At 39.3% G+C, this 16,905-nt stretch overlaps 2 protein-coding genes and 1 long non-coding RNA gene across 3 annotated transcripts; 1 reads left to right on the forward strand and 2 right to left on the reverse strand.

Moving 5' to 3' along the window:
* The first annotated feature begins 304 nt into the window (after positions 1 to 304).
* LOC114136181 (uncharacterized) lies at positions 305 to 1,803 on the forward strand. The gene is made up of 3 exons (XR_003593754.1): positions 305 to 417; positions 510 to 602; positions 1,382 to 1,803. It is a non-coding gene; the product is annotated as an uncharacterized LOC114136181 (long non-coding RNA).
* An 8,385-nt stretch (positions 1,804 to 10,188) lies between these two features.
* On the reverse strand, positions 10,189 to 11,728 carry foxl1 (forkhead box L1). Its single transcript, XM_028003928.1, has one exon. The coding sequence runs from the start codon at positions 11,502 to 11,504 to the stop codon at positions 10,587 to 10,589; it is 918 nt and encodes a 305-aa protein (XP_027859729.1). The 5' UTR covers positions 11,505 to 11,728; the 3' UTR covers positions 10,189 to 10,586.
* Positions 11,729 to 15,073: 3,345 nt separating this feature from the next.
* On the reverse strand, positions 15,074 to 16,357 carry exosc6 (exosome component 6). Its single transcript, XM_028003943.1, has 2 exons — positions 16,025 to 16,357; positions 15,074 to 15,734 (listed from the first exon to the last, which is right to left on the reverse strand). Exons 1-2 carry the CDS (start codon positions 16,300 to 16,302, stop codon positions 15,188 to 15,190), a joined length of 825 nt encoding a protein of 274 aa, XP_027859744.1. The 5' UTR covers positions 16,303 to 16,357; the 3' UTR covers positions 15,074 to 15,187.
* Positions 16,358 to 16,905: the final 548 nt, after the last annotated feature.

Raw genomic sequence — 16,905 nt, forward strand, 5'->3', positions numbered from 1 at the left:
TAAACTAGCATGATGAATTCTGTTCTTGTTCATTTGACCCAATATCAAGGTATATCATTTAAAATAAATTGGGGACAGTCTATGTTACTGTTATTGTGCGGGTCAAATTCTGAAAACTTTGGAACCTCTAGTTTGGACAATGAAGCTGGTGAAGATAACAATTTAGACAAGTTATTTTAACTAAGTGGCAAAACTGGAATTTGTATGTATTAATACTTTTTTTTTAAATACCATAATCTGAAATGTATAGTTTTTTTTTTTGTGCAGGTGGTCCACTATTTAAAGTTTGGCAAAAACTGTGGATGCAGTGGAGCTGTCAGTGGTCTGGATCTGAGACTGCTGGAGGTCTACAAAGCAGCAACCAAATCTGGAAAGAAGCAGCCACTCAAAGACATTTTGGACTGCCTTGCAAAAGATGTGAGCAGAACTGAAGATGGCTAGAAAACTAGGCATAATTTGTTATTTTTGTTTAAATATATTCGTCTTACTGCATGTCTCATCTCTTGCAGGACACGAATGAAAGGAGAAGGGTTGCTGCTCTGCTTGGTTTGCCACGCTACATATCTGGGGAAGATCCATCAACTGTCATCAAGATGTGTGATGTAAGACTAAGACATGTTATTACAAAGACTATTTACATATTTACCTATTTCTCTTTCTTGCTATAATTTCTTAAAAATCTTTTTGTAGTATTTGTGTTTGCAAAAACTTATTTTTAGTCCTTAAGAGACATTACTTCCTGTTTACTACAGTCATGCATAACATCAAATTCTGATGTAATTACTCTGTCTGTCCTGATTGATTGTGCTCAAAGCCAGTTGATGGAAACATGCCTGATTTGCATTTTCTTTCATTTCTTTTGACATTTGAAGAATTTGATGATTTAAAAAATGCATTAAAATGGAAACATTTCTAGTGTCCTACATTTTTAGAATAATTTCAGCGCTTCACAATGGTGGTTTTAATCTGCCATACACTGTGCTCATGTGCATGAAAATACAGGTTCTGTGGATGAAAAAAGTTTGTCAAAAAGGAGGACTACCTGATGACAAAGTAAAGTGCTGAAAATATGTTGAATATGCACACATAAACTGGCTTTTTTCAGGTGGGACTTATTTTCAATGTCTAAAGCTTCTTGATGTTGGCCTCATCCACAACAGTGGCCTGTTTCATTGTCATTATGCTCTATGCTTTGTCAAACTGGGAGTGTGTGTCAGGTTATTCTCTGACTAAACAGAAGTGCATCATACAACCCCACAAGTGTCAAAACATGCGGATTGTTAAACTTCACAATAGCATAAAAACTTGCAGTTTAAAAATAACTGAGTATTTGCATTCTTTGCTTGCACACAAATGTCATTATTTCTTTTCTATTTTTAAGGCTCATGCTGATATTCTGGATGATGCCATGAAGGGGATGCAGGTTGGTCTCCTGATTGCCTGTGAAGGTAGTGAACTGGGGGCCATCCCACACGAGGTCTTCGACGTGGCAGTTGTGGTGGAGGAGACCATTGTGCTTCACAGCATTAAAGATGACACTTGGCTTTGCTATGCTTATGGGTGTCATCTACTGTATCAATCTCAAGTATCCAAATGACATGAAGTATTCGTTTGAGTTTCTTCAGAGAGTGGTGATGAAGACAAGACCAGACCAGGCCTCAGCTCGAGTACATGGTTTGAGAAACAAAATCTTGAGGTACAAACTGTAACATCTGGTATGATTACAGTTTTGTTTTCTTAAATAAGAGTTCCTGTAAGAATTTGTTCAGTTTGTTCTATGCACTAAATGTTAATACTAATGGTTATGCACTAAACATTTAGCATTGTGCTGAATTTGTGGAAAAACCTCTCAGGGTTTTTGTGAGTTTGTTAAAACACTGATCGTTTTGCACTTTTTGGACTGTTTTTGAGAGAGCTAGCTAGTTGTATTGACTTTGCACTGCCACTGTTCAACGTGGTTAGAATGTTTTTTAAAATAATGGTCTGATTTAAATGGAGGACTGAAACTCACCAATAAAATACACTTAAAATGCACCAATTAAATAAATAAGAAAACTTCACCTCATATCTTATAATTTACCTTGATATTTTTCCAGCTTAGTTCCTACAAACAATATTTTTGTAGCACATAATTTAATATATATGTGTGTTTGCCCTTTACTTGTAGATGCATTCATGTCTTAAGTCTGCGTGTGTGTCCCCTTCCCTCAAGTCTTTTTAATTGTTATTTTTACATATCTCTGTCTTGTATTAGGCCTCATTTTGCAAATAAGTTGTGCTGTCTTTCTTGGGTCAGCTCCTTCACTATTGGTCAACAGACAAGAAGGAGCAGAATCCATGTGCAGATCTTTTGACCAATAGTTGAACTTACCCAAGAAGGACAGCCCCCCTTAAGATGGTCCCCACAGCCAGCTGACTTTAGAAAAATGTCACTGCCCACCATATTTGCATAATAAAGCAGAAATGCATAAGGTAAAGTAAAAACATGAGACATGTAAAAGCAGCTTATGGAAAAAAAAGTTTTGGGGGGGAAAAGGATAAAAATAAACATTTAAGAATCATAAATGAATCTACAAAGGGTAAAAACAAAATTTTTGCAATAAAACATTAGGTAAAGTTCTTAATTGGTGCCTTTTAAATGCATTTATTTGAGATTTATATAAAAAAAAATATATTTCTGTTTGTCAAAAAATTAATTTCTGTTTTTGTCAGTTTTGGTCCTTGAACAAATGTTTTCTTTTACGCTTGATTTAAGGCTTGTCTCTTTTTTTGATAGAGAAAGATAAAAATAAATGTATAATATTTTAAATGGAACCGCATTTTGTGTAATTATTTTTAGGAAACTGATGAACTTGGCATTGTTAGTGGAGAAGGTGAGCAATATTTGGAAATGTTAGTTTACTTAAATTGCAATTTGAAGTTCAGTAGCTGCCTTAAACTCTTGAGTTAAATTAACTCAAAAAGGGAATTGGTATGAATACAGTCAGTCAGTTTAACTTTAAAATGAGAGTTGAAAGTATATATAATTGCTTGCTACTTTAACAAAATAAAGCAAGTTTTTTTGAATGGTTAATGTAACTTTACAAGTTATTTAAACTCGGAGTATGAAGTTCGTACAACTAGTATTCATTAGTTAGACAAATGGTATAACTTAATTATTTGAGTTCAAATAGAATATGATTGTAAATTTACTTGACAAGAGTACTCAATTTTTTGAGAATGAATAATGTTCTATAGTTAGTCATTTCAACTTATGGTATCATATTTAATCAATGAATTATCAGCAATTGGTCTAGTTTTCTAGCTTGCCATCCTAAGTTGGAAAAAAACATTATTTCAAGTTGTGTTAACTTGTGTTTTTAAGGCAGCTGTTGAACTCAAGTTTTTAAGTTTAACCACCTTAATTATTTTTACAGTGCAGTATCTTAAAGTCTATCCTCTGAGCTACAGGGAGCCTGTGAAGGACTTTAGATCTGGGTGACGTGCTCTAACTTCCTGGTTTTAGTCACAACGCCAGCAGCAGCGTTCTGGATCAGCTGGAGGATTGATTTTTTTTTCTAGGCAGACCTGTTGCAGTGATCAATGCGTCTAAAGATAAATGCATGGATCAGTTTCTCTAGATCTTGCTGAGACGTTAGTCCTCTAATCCTGGAGATGTTCTTCGGGTCAGGGGCTTGTTGAGTTGAAATTGATAAAGTGTCAAAATGATCCGGTCGCTCTCCGCGGTTCTGAACTGATTTGAATTGGTGTCTTTCATCATTAATAGCCTGATGTTTCTGTTGCTCTCTTGGTTTGTTGAACTTCATGATTTCAGAATGACATATTCGCTCTCTGTGGTGGAGAAACCTGTAAGCTCCGCTGTTACGGGCATGTCTATGTTGTAAAGTTAAATTATCATGAGCTTTATTATTTGGGTATAAAGTGCCCGGTCATTAGCCCCGCCCCCCGGCCCGACTCTGACTTGTTTGCTAATGCTTCAGGTCACAGAAGGGCGACTCTGTAACTGATTGGATCTTTTCAAATGCGACCTGAGTTTATACTTTAAGGTCGCATTCATCCGACCTGAACGTCATTGATACTCAACAAACGTCACTGTTCTGCGTCCTGATACGAGCAAGTGAGAAGGAAAACAACAAACATGGCGGAATGAGGATTAAGCTGTTAATGTGCTGGTTCCGGTCGGACAACAACTCCAGCATTGTAAGATATGCTAAACCATTAGCATCCATGATTACTTCCGCAAACACAGAACTTCTTCTTCCTCTTTTTTGTTTATGGCGGTTGGTAAAACACTGAGCACGCTCTCCACGTGTGACGTTATTGCGCCCTCTACTGCGCATGCGGGATACTTTTGGAACGACCACGCCAACAAATTATATTAACACCAAAAATAAAAAATGTGATTTGCTTACTAACGCCTGCAGTGTGAATGTAGCAAAGCTCAACGTAGATCCCAGACTTCCAGGTGGAGGTAGGACCCACATTCCCGACCTTCCAAAATCCAATTTCTCTCCCTTCATGACAAACTCCGATGCGTTTACAGACCCTCTGGAAATGCCAGATTCAACAAACATGTTGGGCTTGTGAGAGAGCAGCTGTGCAGCATATGTCCTCAGCAGTTTGTTTGGCTTTTAGGCCGCGGAAGAAGAGTGTGAGTTTGTGTGGAGACAAACCGAACACGGTTCTTCAAGGGGATGTGTGACGTCGCTCCACTTCCGGCTGGATTAAGTGTTAAAGTCAGGGTGGTCCCGATCCGAGGGTGGTAATCCTGCCGCCGCGTACAAGCCTTCACACACACACACACACACACACACACACACACACACACACTCCCCGTGGGATCGTGAGTGTTTGTTTACAGTTGGAGAAAGCAAAGCTGCAGAGATGTTGAAACATTTTCTACGTCTCGTTTCGCGGAGCCGAGGGTCCAGGATGTTTTCCTTCAGAACTTCGGTTTGTGGAGCTTCAACAGCAAGATCCAAATGTTAAACATACAATAAATATTTGTTTCTGTGCGTCGCAGCGCTGCCGAGCACACATGCAGGAATCATTTCCATTTTTAGGCTGAGCTTCTGAGAAACAAAGAGGAACGGGATGTGAGAATGTTCTGTTTGGATTTTACTTTTTTAATTCAAGATTTTTTACAAATAAGTCCAGAGATTAAAGTTTTAGAGAAAGTCATAAAAACTTAGATGAAACTGATGCTTAAAGGAGAGGAAACACGTGATGAACATGTTGTGTTTTCCACGACAGAGCTATTAAAAAAGGATTCATACAATTATATTGGTTTTACAAATCAATTAAAAAACCTTTAACTGATTTTTACAAGATAATGACAATTAAATAAAAATACAAAACAGGTGATTCCCAGCTAAATTTATTCCGTTTTCAATACAAATTTCTTGTTTTATTTTGATTTAAATTTTGATTGTCAATTTTACAAAATAAAATGTTTAAATACTCTAAATGCCAATTAAATCTCCCGTTTAAGTTGTACTTGTATTCTGATTTTGACAATTTGAATATAAATCAAACATTTATTCTATTTAGATTTTTACTTTATTTTATTCTGATTCCTTTTACTCGAAATAGAATTTAATTTAATGTAAAAATGTTTACATTTAACTTTTAGCTTTTTATCATTTATTCTAAAACTAATTGAAAATTCTAATCTTATTTTTGATTTTTGTGAATTTTGCAACATAAAATGTTAAAATGTTCTAAATACAAATTAAATCTCTCATTTTATTTCCACTTGGAATCAAAGTATTTTTTATTTGAATTAAATGTATTTATTTATTTTTCTGCGTTCTTGATGTATTTCAGGAAGAGAAACGAGTTGAATTGTTTATTTTTTTGCGGCGTGATGAACTGAGAGCTGCTGTGAGTCTCAGAACATCAGAACCAGGTTTGGGTCTGATGAGGTTTCACCAGAACTCCTGCTGTGTTGCTGCACATCTGCCTGTGTTTGGGTCCGTGTTGTAAACAGCATCAGTGCCTCTCTGGCGGACAATGTGACTTATTGAACTGAGTAAACCTTACGTGATTAGCGGCTAATGTGTCCTGAACCGGGTCCATCCGTCTTCATCACCGCCCTGCCCTCCCGCCTGGTGCTGAGTGTGTATTTGGACAAGTGGAGGTGGTTTATGCAGGGAGTGAAAACATATAATAAACACCAGGATTAGAAGCCCGTTTGATCCGGAAAACTCCAGACGGTGATATTTAGAGCTCGATTCCACATGGAAAGAAGTTAATGACTCCTCTCGTGTTTGTCTCAGAAACCGGGCCGAACACTGAGACATCGAGACAACATCGGGTCCAAAATGCTCTGAGCTGATCCGCTGGGATTTCTGAAAGACTGACAATTAGCGGCGGTTCACTGAGATTTCCTGCACATTAAATTCAGCTCAGTTCAGACTGAAAACACTTGATTAATCCCAAAGGGAAAATAAAAGTCATAACGGAGCTCAATTTGTTTTTTTTCCACGTCCTTGTGGATTTGGTGCCGTGGTAGCAGTCAGTCTTGCAACGAATCTAAAGAAGCCTCTGACTGAAGACTGCCGCTGCATGATGGTCTGAACATGCCAACAGCTCAATACTCAGCAGAAACAATGTTCTGCACTGCTAATCTGCCTCTTTTGCTTTTGCCGCTCCTCTTTAAAGCTGCAGTAACATTTACAAAAATATTGTTTTTTCCATATTTGCTAAAATGTTCACCATGTTGTGATACATAATGAGACAGATAAACTGTGAAAAGATCAAGCTCCTCCATTTTCTGAAGAAAAGCACCGCACCTGATCTACAACAACCAATCAGGGCCAGGAGGCGGGTCTTAGCGCTGACAATCAACCTTCTGTACCTTGTGCTAAACGTATTGATGCCGAAGAAACAATTTACTGTTCCAGGAAAACAGTCTATCATCACTAACTAGCAGTTAGTGCAGCAGCAGTGGTGTAGCAAAAATCAAGGCGGAGTTTGTGAGCAGCACATACATGAGAGTGACTGACAGCGGTAAGACCTTCCTTCTGTCTCCAGCTCACATTGTTGAGTGAGTGGGAGAACTGGAACTGTTTTTTTCACAGATTATAGGGAATGAAATCTGAAGCTATCAGGCAGATGCATTAAACTTATAAATGATTTTTCAGCAACAGGAGCTTCTTTTGGGACAATGATTCACCGTGTCGCCACAGGTTTTCTTTAAACTGATAATCTGTGGAAAAGATTGATCTCCTTCTCTTCCTCCATGAGCTGCTATTGCCGTCTGAAGAAATGCACCAAAAACAACCAATCAGAGGCAGGAGGCGGGTCCAAGTGGATGATTGTCAGCGCTAAGACTCGCCTACTGGCTCTGATTGGTTGAGCCAGGCAGAGGAGCTCAATTTTTTCACAGATCATCTGTATCATATTATAGTGTCAAGACATAGTGACAGCTTCAACAAATAAAAAAAAATTATATATATTCATATAAAAGTTACATATTGCAGCTTTAATACTGATTGAAAAGTATTGGTTCCACTGGCAGATTATTTCCACTTATGGGGAAAATATCTTGTTATAAATGAAATGGTCTGCCAGTAGAACTAATATTTTATTTATATAAATATGCAAGAATTATTTACTTAAAGCAAGCTCCTATATCTTATTTCCACTAGAAATTAGACCAAAAATACTTGGAAAGACTTCATGTTATATAGTGGAGTCCATTTCTCAGGTTTTTGAGGATGAATTGAAGCTGAAAAACAATATTAACTATATTAGGATGAAGTACATTTAGGACGGCCAGAAGAGGCTCTGATGATATTTCATAGGATTCAGTAAAGCGTCCGGTGCCGGCCGACCGTCGGCTCCGTTTGTTTCCTCTCACAACAAGTAAATCTGACAGGATTTCCTCACCGTCTGAGGCGTTTTCACAGGAGGATCTGTTACCGTTCAAACACAAACCAACAGTTATTAATAATCCGCTCCATTACAGGAGACTCAGGGATCACTGGAGGATGGAGAGTCCTCTCCTCTCCTCTCCTCTCCTCTCCTCTCCTCTCCTCTCCTCTCCTCTCCTCTCCTCTCCTCTCCTCTCCTCTCCTCTCCTCTCCTCTCCTCTCCTCTCCTCTCCTCTCCTCTCCTCTCCCCCCCTCTTCTCTCCTCTCCTCCTTCATAATGTTTTATTTACACATCTGCCCAAGGAATCCTATACACAGGAAATGCTTGTGATTGTGAGGGAAGTTTATTTATTTCAAACAAACATTCCTGATTTGCTCAGCGTTGGCCTCGCAGCTCCTCTGTGGAGCGTGGGTCTATATTTAGACATGATGGCGATGCGGCGCTCTGATTTCATGCAGGTGACAAGTCGGAGGATGGAAACTTAATGGAGCCTCGTTTGTTGTTTTAAGGTTTTATTGTAACAATGTTGACTTTTTCTCTCATTTTATCAGCCTGTCACACCGGTGTTGAGAAGTTTTACTCATTCCAGGCCTTCTCAGTTGCTTCTTCTGCAGGAATTAGTTGAGGTGGAGGGCTGGACTTTGACTAGGCCATAATTTTCAGCTGTTTGGATTCGGGCTCTATTGATTTGACCAGGAGTCTGCAATCTGAGGTTCCAGAGTTACGTTACGTCCTCCAAACCGATTGTTCATAAAACCTGAGAAGTATTTTTAAACATAACAAGAAAAAGCAAAAGTTTTTACATGTTTTTTATGTTTTTTAAATGTTTTATTTGCATAAAATCTCCATAGCAATAAGGACATATTTCTCCATTTTTAATGTGACTTTCAGTTTTCAGTTTTTTGGTCATTTTAATTTTGTTTTTCTGCATATTTTCTATGTTTTTAAATGTTACATTTGCATAAAATCTCATTAGGAACTAAAGACATCTTCCTTCATTATAAATACATCTGGACTGTTTCATCCAAGAAAATAATTTGATTGTCTTCTTGTAAAAGTTTGACATTTTACTTTGTTTTAAAACGTAAAATTTCATATAAACATCTAGTACTAGTGCAATAAAACATAATTTATGCAGCAGATGTTCATAAGACTTAATTAATGCCGATCATAAGGGGGAGAAAATGGCTGCTTCGGTCGCTGCAGTGGCAGTTTTAGAATCGGGGATGTGGCAGCATAAACCGGAGAGTTTGGGTTCAAAACAATTATAAAATCTGAAGTTTTGTTTTTATATTCATAGCGTTTAGTTAAATTCTAAATTTGTTTGTTTGTACATTGTAAAAAACCAATTGCAGCAAATTGGATTCACTTTCATTATCAGTAATTTTCTCTTTATTCCTCTTGTTGCTTCCTGCTCTGATCCTTCGTTTGATTTATTTTAGGATTCCTGCAGCATGTTGTCTGCAAAAACAAAAAGCTGACATCATGATCTGCTGCAGATCGAGCAAAAATGATGCTAAAAGGTGCATCTTTAGCATCTTTATTGCTAAAAAAAACAAAGATTTTTTTTTTCTGCAAAATATTTTAACATGTATTTGTAGCGTTTTTGACACCCGAAAACAGCAGAAACATCCTGGTTCAGTCCTGCTTCCATCAGCAGGGTGACGCACAAACACACGGCAAAAATCTTACAAAGTATTTTTGATTTTCTAGTGCAAATATCTTAGTACACTGGAAATAATACACTTTATTTGAAGGGGTGTGGATAAGAGACAAGAACCCTGTCATTAACACGAAGGAGTTTTTATTCAGGTTTATGACTGTTGCCATGACGTGTCATTCTGTAATTAATGACACATTTAATGGACTTTCAATGCAACTGTTATGTCAGTCTTATTCAAACATCCTTTCAAATAAAGTCTTACAGAAAAAATAACTTGTTGGTAACTTTTCAGGAAAATAAGAGTTTGTTTTAAGTCAATAATTCCTTCATATTGATTAAAGCAGTACTAGTTCCCCTGGCAGATTAATCAATTAGTACAAGACATTTTCCCCGTGTGATAAGTGGAATAATAGTGCAACTAACACTTTTTTTCTTCAATATGAACTTATTGACTTAAAATAAGCTCCTATCTTGTTGAAAAGTTACTTGTAAGTTACTTTTGTCTTACTTGAAGACATTTTCCATAAAGAAACTCGACCCAAAATGCTTGGTAAGATTGTGTGTTTTTGCAGTGCAGTGAACTAGAGTCTGCATGATATTTTCTGATTTTCTTCTGTTAAAATAAATCAATAACAGCAATGCAACAGTTTGATCTCTACCTGAACTTTATTTTTTGCAACATTCCAACGCAGAGCTGACCAGTTTATATGTTTTGGTTACAGCCTTCAGTAAAGTTAATCCTCACATTGTTTGGCATCTCCAGGCCCTGTCGTGTTAAATTACAACAACAACAACAAAAAAAAATGCATTTAAACGTGCTTGTCTGCAACAATAAAAAACAAGAAGTCACACATGAACAAAAACATTCAGTAATTACGCCTGCCTTTCTCCCTGTTGTTCTGCTGTATTGTTTTAATGCCGATGATGGTGATGAACGTAATAAAAATGGCGCAGATCTTGTGGTTTCTGGGTAAATACAACTTTGGTTAGCAAACTTTTACGCATCTGTGCGCAAAAATCCTTGAATGTTTTTGCCCGCTCCGCTTCAGTGGAAGCGCAGCGCTGAGTCCGAGCAGGTGAGAGACAGGTAGGAGCAGAAGGGGAGTCCCACCTGGACCAGGTGATGGGGATGCGCACTGACGAGCGGGGGGGCGCAGAGACTCTCCGCTGAAACGTCCAGGACGCGGCCGCGCGCTTCGTCTTGATTTTTGGATAAGATGCTCTCGATGGTGAACCCTTTGGACCTGTCCGTCCTCTGCTCGTTCGCTCTCGGTGTTTGCTGTGCTGCAGCGAGCAGGTTGGCGCGCTGAGCCGATCCTGGATCAGCGTGGGGTTCCGTGGAAATATGCGCTTTTTGTCTCTGTGCGACTGGATTCTGCTGGGTGAACTTTAAAAGAACCGGTTCTGTGTTCGGCTCTTTATCTGGCACCGGTGCTGTCCCCCAATCAGAGTTCAGAGTTTCCCTGGACGACACGGCGACTTTTGCGCGTCTCGATCCAGGATCTTTGGAGTCTGGCGCGTCCTGCTGGCTCTTGGCCCTCCTCTTCCTGCGGCGGTAGTTTCCGTTTTCAAACATATCCAAACAGCTGGAGTCCAGGGTCCAGTAGCTGCCCTTTCCCGGCCGGCCCTTCTCTCTGGGTAGCTTGATGAAGCAGTCGTTCAGCGACAGGTTGTGCCGGATGGAGTTCTGCCAGCCCTGCTTGTTGTCCTGGTAGAAAGGGAACCGATCCATGATGAACTGGTAGATGCCGCTGAGCGTGGCGCGCTGCCCGGGCGCGCTCCTGATGGCCATGGCGATGAGCGCGATGTAGCTGTAAGGAGGCTTCTGGGGGGGCTCCTGGGACCCCGGAACTAGGCTCAATGTGCTGTCCCCTCCGTACAGGTAGATCAGCGGGGTTCCGGAGAGGCTCAGAGCCGAGGAGGAGACAGCGAGCGGCGGCAGGCGGCCGGGGAACAGAGCCATGAGGGGAGCCTCTGCTTCACCGACTGACTCCTCACACTCATGGGGCCCCAGAAAACTGTCCAGAGCTGTTGGAGGTTTGTTGCGTTATGTTGACACTGAAATGGGAAATAAACTGTCCATCAGTGCCGGTCTGTGTTCCCAGCCCACCCACATTCATTCAAATTTCACCGAACACCCCCCTCTCCACTCCTCCTCCCTCTTCTTCTTCCTCCGGCCCGCAGCCAATGAGGGGCCCGCTCATTCCCCTCATATGTTTACAGAATTAGTGCTTGATAAGTCTGCCCACCCAGGCCGAATCAAGCTGTGTTTATTTGGACAAATTTCCGGGCAGCATTTCCAGAAACGCGCTGATGTGCTGTTTGAAATCTGCAGGTCCAGCCCTGCTCAGAGATCTGCCGCTCCACAGAGGGAGGACAAGCAAACCGGGAGGGGGTCACAGAACTAAAAACAAAAAGTAAATGACTTCCAACAGTTTCTCTTCACTTATTTATGAGCCTTGTAATAAAATCCTGATTAATTTCTGTTAATTCCGAGCAAAACTGAGCAAAAGTGACAGGGCTCTGCACTGCAAAAACACACAATCTCACCAAGTATTTTATTCTAGTGCAAATATTTTTAGTAGACTTGAAATGAGACAAAACTAACTTAAAAGAAACTTTTTAGCGTGATAGGAGGTTGTTTTAGGTCAATAATTCCTTAATACTCATTTTAAATAATACTAGCTCCACTAACAAATTATTTCAGGAGAAAAACCGTTGAGCCAAAAAAACTCTACTTTTTCATCAATATTAAGTAATTATTTACTTAAACAAGATATATTAGTTTTCTGTTAATTCAAGTGTACTTAGATCAGACCAAAAATATTTGGGAAGATTGTTTGCTTCTGCAATACTCAATTTACTCTGAGTCTTTCGTAATTGCTCTTCATGGAGGCCTTAGTCCTCCACGCGGACGTCGCGGGTTCGACTCCCGGTCCCGGCGACCTTTGCCGCATGTCTTTCCTGTCTGCCTACTGTCGCAAAAAATACGAGCCACTAGCGCTGCAAAAACTCTTCGGAGGAAAAAAAAAAGGGAAAAATAATAATAATTGTTCTTCATAATTTGGGCTACAAATACAAAAGAACCAACTCGTCTTTGTAATTGGATGAGACAACAAATGCGGTTTTTTGTTCTTTTTATAGAGTAATTGTATTCAGGATATCTGCAGGTTACAGCAAGTCAAATTCAGGAACTTTAAAAACCTTTTTAATGACACTTTGATTTAAGTTTAAGACAAAAATAAATAAAGGTAATGGTTGTGGGATTTTGCTAGCTAGCTAGCAGCTAGTTACCGGTAGCACGTGGAGCGCAATGTCTGCTGGTGGCTCAAACTTTTGCCTGACAGAAAAGCCAAGTGAGTAAACTAAATAAATAGAATATACCATATTAAATGGTCAACAAAAATGTAAGGCACATTTATTAATAATAAAAAAGAATTTAAGAAATTTTAAGGCCTGAATTTAAGACACCCTGACCCTGGAAGTGCATATACATTGAAAGAGAATAAAAGTGCCTATAATATTATTCTTGATCATTTTCTTTAGCAATTAGGTTGGAAACTGAGCTTCCTCCCATCTTCATAATTTCTCTGCAAATTTTAGCATTGTAGAATGACATGTATCCATCCTCTTTTTGCAAACGTTTTGGACTTTTCTTTGTTTCAAAACAAAAAAACAGAAAAAAACATGACAGAGACTTAAAAATAAATTTCATAAAGTGCATAAAAAATAAAAATTGTTGTTTCTTCAAAAGATCAGATAGCTTTTGTGGTTCTAAATAAGTTCTATTCAGCTGGAGTGAAGGCAATAATGGCTGTTAACGTGTTTAACTGGAGTGTACTTTATATTGGGGATCAAAAAACTGTCAAAAATAAAAAGAAACTGCTGTTATTGTTTGTTTATAGCAAAACATTCCAACTAAGAGCTAAGATGTAAAAAATAAATGGTGGAAAAGTCATATTCAGCTCAGTGTTCAGATAATTGTGTGGATATTTCTGTGTCAAAAGAAAATATTCGGGTCCAAAGTTTGAATTTTCCGGAGTTGCTGCAGAGGTGGATTTCCTTACAAGGACAACAGAGTCGGTGTATTATTTGGAGATGGGAGCATGATGCTTTATATTCTGTATTTTCCTGTTTATAGGTCAGAGGAGGATTATAACAACTTCCCAAGTGGGCCCAGCTGTGCCCTGCTTACATTAGGGATTCAGAGCTTTTTGGTGAATAAACTCTGAAGTTTGCTCTGTTTCTCTCTCAGCAGACGGTGATTCATTAGACAATTAAACTAAACTAACATGCAAGGATGAGATGAGAGCTGAAGAATTCAGGATCTGACATTTTAATCCTTCACAACACATTTAAGATCCATAAAGAGACACTGAGTGACTTTTTGCAGGTTCTGGAAATTGCCAGTTGCTTTCTGGAGTTTACGGATTCCATAAAGTAAACTTTACGTTGTGAAGTTACCAGTAGATTCCAGGAAAATATCCAGTAAGTTCTGGAAAGTTCTACATTACAAGTCACAATTTAGTAAAGCTGGTCTCTGAATGAACCCTGTAAGTTTTGGGAAAGTACCTATAAGTTGCAGGTTAAGTTCTGGAAAAAAATCTGGAATATATCTGCGAGAAAGCAACAATTTCCAGGAATATCTATTATTTTATGTTTGCACCACTACACTGTGAAAACACAAAATCTTACCAGGTATTTTTAGCTAGTTCCAAGTGCAAATATTGTAGTATACTTGAAATAAGACAAAACTAACTTAAAAGTAACTTTTCACCAAGATACAGGAGCTTTGTTTAGGTCAGTAGTTCCTTAGCTACTTATAAATATCTATATATACCGGTACTAGTGGAACTAGTACCGGTAATAAGAAATAATAAGAAATAATCTTATTATTCCGATGTTCCCAACGTACATGGGAACATTTACATTGTTCCCATGTAAATGAAAAAAACCTGCCAGATTAACTGGTACTTTTTACTTGAACTAAAACTCAAAAAGACTTTTGAGTTTCCAAGTCACAAATTATCCAACAATCACACAACTCTAGTCAGCAGCTATTTTTTTCTGTTGATCCAAAGAACAGATCAAAATCATAACTCCTTCACCACCGTGCTTGATAGTCAGTATATTTTATATTCACTGTACTACACTGCAAAAACACAAAATCTTACCAAGTATTTTTGGGCTAGTTTCAAGTCCAAATATCTATATATTTCAGCAAGGTATAGGAGCTTGTTTTAAGATAATAAATTCTTGCAGATTATTTAATTTAAGACATTTTCCCCATATTATTAGTGAAATAATCTGCAAGTACAACTAGCACTTTTTCATCAACATTAGAGAATTAATGCTCTTATATCTTGCTGAAAAGCTACTTGTATGTTTGTTTTGTCTCATTTGAAATGTATTAAGATATTTGAAGTAGAAACTAGACCAAAAATACTTGGGAAGATTTGGTCTTTTTGCAGTGTAGTAAACTCTGAATCAGGAAGCAAAGGTCCAACTAGTGTATAAAAACAGGTTTGCATGTTAAGCTATTGAGGAATGAATAGTTTATTTTTTGTAACACTGCAGATGAAAAACAAGTGATGTTAATGAACATAAAGACAGAAGAGAAGAAGAAGTGAGAGTCCAGAGTGTCTCTCAGCTCTCTGCTGGTGGCAGAGCCGCCCTGCGAACGGCCTTGATCAGAGCCTGCTGGATAACAGGATACAGTTTATAACATCCCTCGATGCAGGTCCGAATCCCTGCCGTCAGCGTCTCCTCCGCCATCTCACCGTCCGACTGCAGCCCAGATACCTGGTTCAGACTGGGCAGGAACGCCACCGTCAGCCCGCCCTGCTTCTCCCCGCTGCCCGACCTCCAGCTGTTCTCTTCCGGGTACGTCGGGTCGACCACGTAGGAGCCACCATCCTGGCGCAGGGAGCAGCCCAGCACCAGGTCGTACATCTCAATCCCGGCATCCGCCAACGCCATGGAGGCGCAGGTGACGGCGTGGGCCAGAACCGAGCCGCTGTTCTCCAGAACCATGACGTTGACCTCGATCTGAGAGCGCGGATACTTATGGAGGCAGACGGCCGGCTGCAGGCTCTCCTGGAGCATCAGGGAGAAGTCCTTGTCCTGGCTGCCCTGGATCCAGGAGCCGCGCTCCGGGCAGGAAAACGGAGCAAAGCGCATGTCGGTGGTCAGTCTGAGACACGGAAACACAAACACACACACACAGTGTGAGTCAAAACACACCAGCACTGGTTTCAGACTGGAGTCAGAAAACAAACCACAGGGCTAGGTGATACAGCTTGAAAATAAAATCTCTGATTTAGTTTTCCATGCTCAATTCAATTTAGATTTTTTAAAGTTTTTTTTTTCTAAAAAAAGAAATTACAAACAGAAAATATTTTCCAAAAGAGCTTTTTAAAATGTCAATCCTGCTTTCTGTGAGACGACTGAGAATAATAAGCATGATTAATAAACAGCCCTTACCGTCCAGATTTCATGTCGGTCTCATCTTTCCGCTCGGTCTCCCGCGGTCCGTAAACGCAACACAGCACCTTGGTGCTTCCAGCCTCGATGTAAGCGGAACCTTTAGCTTGACTCACCAGGCCGCAGCGGACAAACACCGGCCGCACGTCAACTTGATCCCGCTGGCGACCGTCCGCTCTGGGTCCGTGAGAAGGGAGAACCTTGGCGGGTCGGGACCAGAACAAGAGCGGACTCTGAGACGTCTCAGGCCCGCGAACTCGCTTCGTATCAGTCGGCATGACGCGCTGAAGTGAACCGCTAGACAAAACGGTCCCCGGTGAACTACAGCTAGTGGAGAAACGTTCCGGGGGCCTGTTGACCAATATTGTCTTTTTAAATGTTTATGCCAGTGATGTTCAAACTTTTTGCCATTAGGGCAAAAATGTTAAGTTGAGAGAACAGGAGGGAGACTTTTGTTTCATTTTGTATTTTTATTAAAAGTAAAATTATTTACCTTTATCTCTACAATAATTAACTAAATTGACAATATTTTAAAAAAGCAAAATAGTAAAATTTTTCAAGAAACAGTTGCTGTATTAAATAACAACTAAATATTTTCCAAAACATTTTGGGGGGGTTATATTGTCCTCGGTTTTCTTTTTTTTCCCATATATTTTTGACAAACATTGCCCAACGCTTGCTGGATTTAGCAAAGTGTAATCAGTGAAAAGAGAAAAAAAAAGTAATAAAATAAAAATGCTTGCTCTTGTCTAAATGTTTAATAAGATTTTGTTTGTAAAAATCTCTAATTAATCGCAAATCCACTCCGTTCTTAAATGGACCCAAACCAAATTATCCGCGAGAAACATTTTGGTCTTCCATGGTTTATGTTTATTCTGTTG

This window comes from Xiphophorus couchianus, chromosome 2 (assembly GCF_001444195.1).
Source record: "Xiphophorus couchianus chromosome 2, X_couchianus-1.0, whole genome shotgun sequence".
NCBI classification, from domain to species: Eukaryota; Metazoa; Chordata; class Actinopteri; order Cyprinodontiformes; family Poeciliidae; genus Xiphophorus; species Xiphophorus couchianus.